Here is a 3,689-nt window from a genome sequence, read left to right as displayed (position 1 = left end):
ATTTAATAAAAAAATTTGACCATGATAACAACTGAACTTGTATTTTAAATTCAAAAGTAGGAGACTAAATTTCTTGAAATAAAATAAGAAAAATAAATTTCAAATAAAAGCATATTTTAAATTAAGAAAAAAATCCTCTCACTTGTAAAAAGCCCGAATTTAGAAAACAGTAAATATAAGGAGATGCTTATTTGTAGAGAGTTACTTACTAATGTTAGTAGAAGTGTTGACCTATTAGTTACCTAATGACTAATTTCAAGAGGGATGTAAAAGGCAGTTAAGTGGATGATAGGCGATTAGCATGCTTGTGCTTAGTTGCCTCTCAAACTAGAATTATTACCTAATTAATTGATTGACAATTAGTTAAATTTAGTTAAAAGGTGAGCTTTACTATTCCTAACAAGTGACAAAAAAAAAATGCCAACTTTGGGGCAGAGTTTAGCAACCTCTAATTAAAGTTTGTATTCAGTTAAGAAAAAAAAACCAGATTACTAAAAGTATAAACAGGTGATTAAAAGACTTAACAGAAATTAACCATGATCCAAGCAAGGAAAAGGCAAAATAAAAGTGGAGAGGCGCAAAATATGTGGTTCCAGCCTTGTAAACTAATTCTCCAAGTAGGAATCGTTGGGAAAAAGTAATGGGTTTGCTTCAAAGCCAACCGAATCTCACTCGTTTCCTCGCCTTCTCATACTCCCATTGCATCTTTCTCTTTCCTATATAAAAATACAGTATTTGTTAAATCTATTTATGTTGTGGCCTATATATGATTTGTAGCTTTCAAAGTTAGGAAAACAATATAGTGGCACACCAAATTCCTGGGCAACTCTTATTTACAGGAGTTTTCAATCTCTGATCTTGTTACCTCATACGTACCATCCCCTTTCACTCATACTAACTTTTCTACTTTCTGCATAAAACCCTGTTTTTTTTATTCCCTTGATTTCATCACTCTATATTCGTTCTCTCCGAGCTTGTTGATGATGATGATGATGATGATGATGGACAGTCAGGAGGAAGTTGTTGCTTGTAAAGATCAGTTGCAGATTATCAAAGGGAAACGTAGCAAACGCCCAAGGCAGCTGTCTCCTCTGAGTTTGGCGATGGGTTCAAGCCCAACGACAACGGCGACGACTTCTAGTGGAGCAGAAAGTGGAAGAAACAGCGATGATTGGAGGGGGTTTGGTTCTCCAACAACATCTGTTGAGTTAGCAGAAAGCACCAAGGAAGACGAAGACATGGCTAATTGTCTGATACTTTTGGCTCGAGGTCAAACAGGAAAGTTGGCACCCGAACCAGTTTCTATAGCGACAACAAGCAAGACGATGACCGGGACATATGTTCACCAGTGCAAGACGTGTAATCGGTGTTTCCCTTCATTCCAGGCGCTTGGTGGACATAGAGCCAGCCACAAGAAACCCAAGGTTGCTAACATTGAAGAGAATAATAAAGGGTTGATGTTTATGAAAGAGGACGTTCAACAGCCATTCAGTGACATGAACACAACGCTTTCACTCCAGATTACGAATAAGCCTGCTTTATGCCATATCAGTAAACCCAAAGTTCACGAGTGTTCCATGTGTGGCGCTGAGTTCTCGTCCGGACAAGCTCTTGGGGGTCATATGAGGAGGCATAGGACCATTCCTAATGCTGCTGCTGCAACAACAATTGTGAGGCCTGAATCAGATGATAAGCCCAAGAAGCCAAGAACTGTTCTGCAATTGGACCTTAACCTTCCAGCACCAGAAGATGATCATCAAAGGGAAACTAAATTTTCATTTGCTTCCAAGCAGGACAAACTAGTGCTCTTTTCGGCTTCTTCTTTGGTTGATTGCCATTACTAGAAATGCAAACTCAATCAATGTTGTATTATTAACATGGATTGTTTTCTCATGAAATACCATTCATAATTGTTCATTAATTCTTTGAATTATTTTAAATATAACGTTTTGTTCCATGTTAATCGAAGTTGGAAAAAAATTCTTAATTTGGTAAAGTATATAAACTTTTTGTGTTCTTTTCATACTAGCATTCGATCCGTATAAAGATAAATTACATTTTCTTTTCTTTTTTTGGCCCTGAGTTTACCACCACCAATTCCACAACCAAAAGTGGTGGATTAGGTTCTCTTGTTTGGATTGCAAGAAAGCTAAAGCTCCACAGGTATCTTATCTTTTTCATTAATATGACACACACACAAAAAAATAAAATAAAATAAAATTAAACGGATGGAAATCAAGCTAGCTAGATTCCTAACTGCCCTCCTTTTAGGGATCTACCTATGCATACTCTCACACTTATTAACTTTAAAACCATAGCTAATATGGTGACCCATGTGGAGGAAGGGAAACAAATTGGCTACTTAACTTAGCTTATTCATTAAATAATGCTTAATTTAGTAGCTAAACTTTTAATAAAGAACCTGATCATGTTGTGTTGTCAGCAGTGTTATGAAAATTATAATGCTGAGAGACCCAATCATGATTGCATAATTTGCCTTACAATAGTTTGAGATTGGATGACAGGTTTTTCACTGCAAAAAGTGCCCTTATCTCTGTCTTATTAATCCATATTCTTACAAGTGTAACACGTGAACGTACGTGTGTTGTTGTCGTAAATAAGGATATAAGGGCTCCATGAATAAGAACAAAAAGGGACTAGAAACTATATAAATATACCTAGTTACTCCTTTTTGTCTTGTTCCACTTTCCATGCAATGATGCAAATAGCGGCTCTCTTTTTAAATGGGGCTAATGGCCATATTTGGTGGGTATTGAGAAGCCACGCCATGTAACCCACTTGACTTCAGGGCATTCAAATCCAAGAGAAATAAGGCATCAATTCGTTTACCATTGGCAATGGTATTTGTATGGTGGTCTCACTGACATTAAAGAAAACAATAGACCAATCCCAATATTTCTGAACTCTTTCATATGCATTGCTGTACAAATAAGATTGATTTAATGTATTTGTTGGTTGTTGAAGGCAAAAAGCACGGCCAAGCCAGTGGCCACTCAATTAAGGAGAGGAGCATATACAAAGTGTTGAATTTGAAGTGGAGATGAGTTTTGTGCAGATGCGACAGGCATGCTAAGGTCAGTCATCCAGTTATATTATGCCTGCTTGAATAAAGCAAAAAAGGCCTGAATCAGTGAATCTTCTCTGTCCCACCAAGTTGGCCCCTCGAGCAGGCACTAGTAGTGGCAATGTCAACAATATACTTAGGAAACTTTTTAGGAATCTCTTTTCTGTGGTTTGCTGCCCAAATATGTCTCCATTAGCTTCCATGGAAATGGCCAGTGTGGGGCAGAGAAAAATCCCTGTTATCTTATACTTGTTACTTTTTTGCTTTCCGGAAATTAGTGAAACAAGTTATTTGTGATAATATTCTTTGATGTTCTCTCTGCTTTATATTTTGACATGAATCTTTGTTTTTACTATTATAAAGAAAATAATCTTATTAAAAAGAATACTTTCTAGGGAGGGGGTTGTTTTAATCTAACAATAAAGTGTTTTTAGGATAATCCAATTAGTTAATAGTCTTTCTTATTGACATCTTAAGCATGTAGGGGTTTTGGGTTAATGATAATAGTTATTTCTTATGAATCAAAATGGAGTTTATTTGATGGAGCTGTTTCTCAGCATGTTATATGCTTAATTAAATGTCTTCCTTAGATCTTATGATGAAT

At 36.2% G+C, this 3,689-nt stretch overlaps 1 protein-coding gene across 1 annotated transcript; it reads left to right on the top strand.

Moving 5' to 3' along the window:
- Positions 1 to 582: 582 nt before the first annotated feature.
- LOC105799736 (zinc finger protein ZAT5) lies at positions 583 to 1,963 on the top strand. The gene has a single exon (XM_012630429.2). It carries the CDS (start codon positions 981 to 983, stop codon positions 1,842 to 1,844), a length of 864 nt encoding a protein of 287 aa, XP_012485883.1. The 5' UTR covers positions 583 to 980; the 3' UTR covers positions 1,845 to 1,963.
- Positions 1,964 to 3,689: the final 1,726 nt, after the last annotated feature.

Source organism: Gossypium raimondii, chromosome 9 (genome assembly GCF_025698545.1).
Source record: "Gossypium raimondii isolate GPD5lz chromosome 9, ASM2569854v1, whole genome shotgun sequence".
Classification (NCBI taxonomy): Eukaryota; Viridiplantae; Streptophyta; class Magnoliopsida; order Malvales; family Malvaceae; genus Gossypium; species Gossypium raimondii.
This window is presented reverse-complemented; position numbering and strand designations above follow the sequence as displayed.

Coding starts and splice junctions, on each gene's coding strand:
- LOC105799736 (XM_012630429.2), top strand. CDS start 981: ATGATGATGATGATGATGATGATGGACAGTCAGGAGGAAGTTGTTGCT.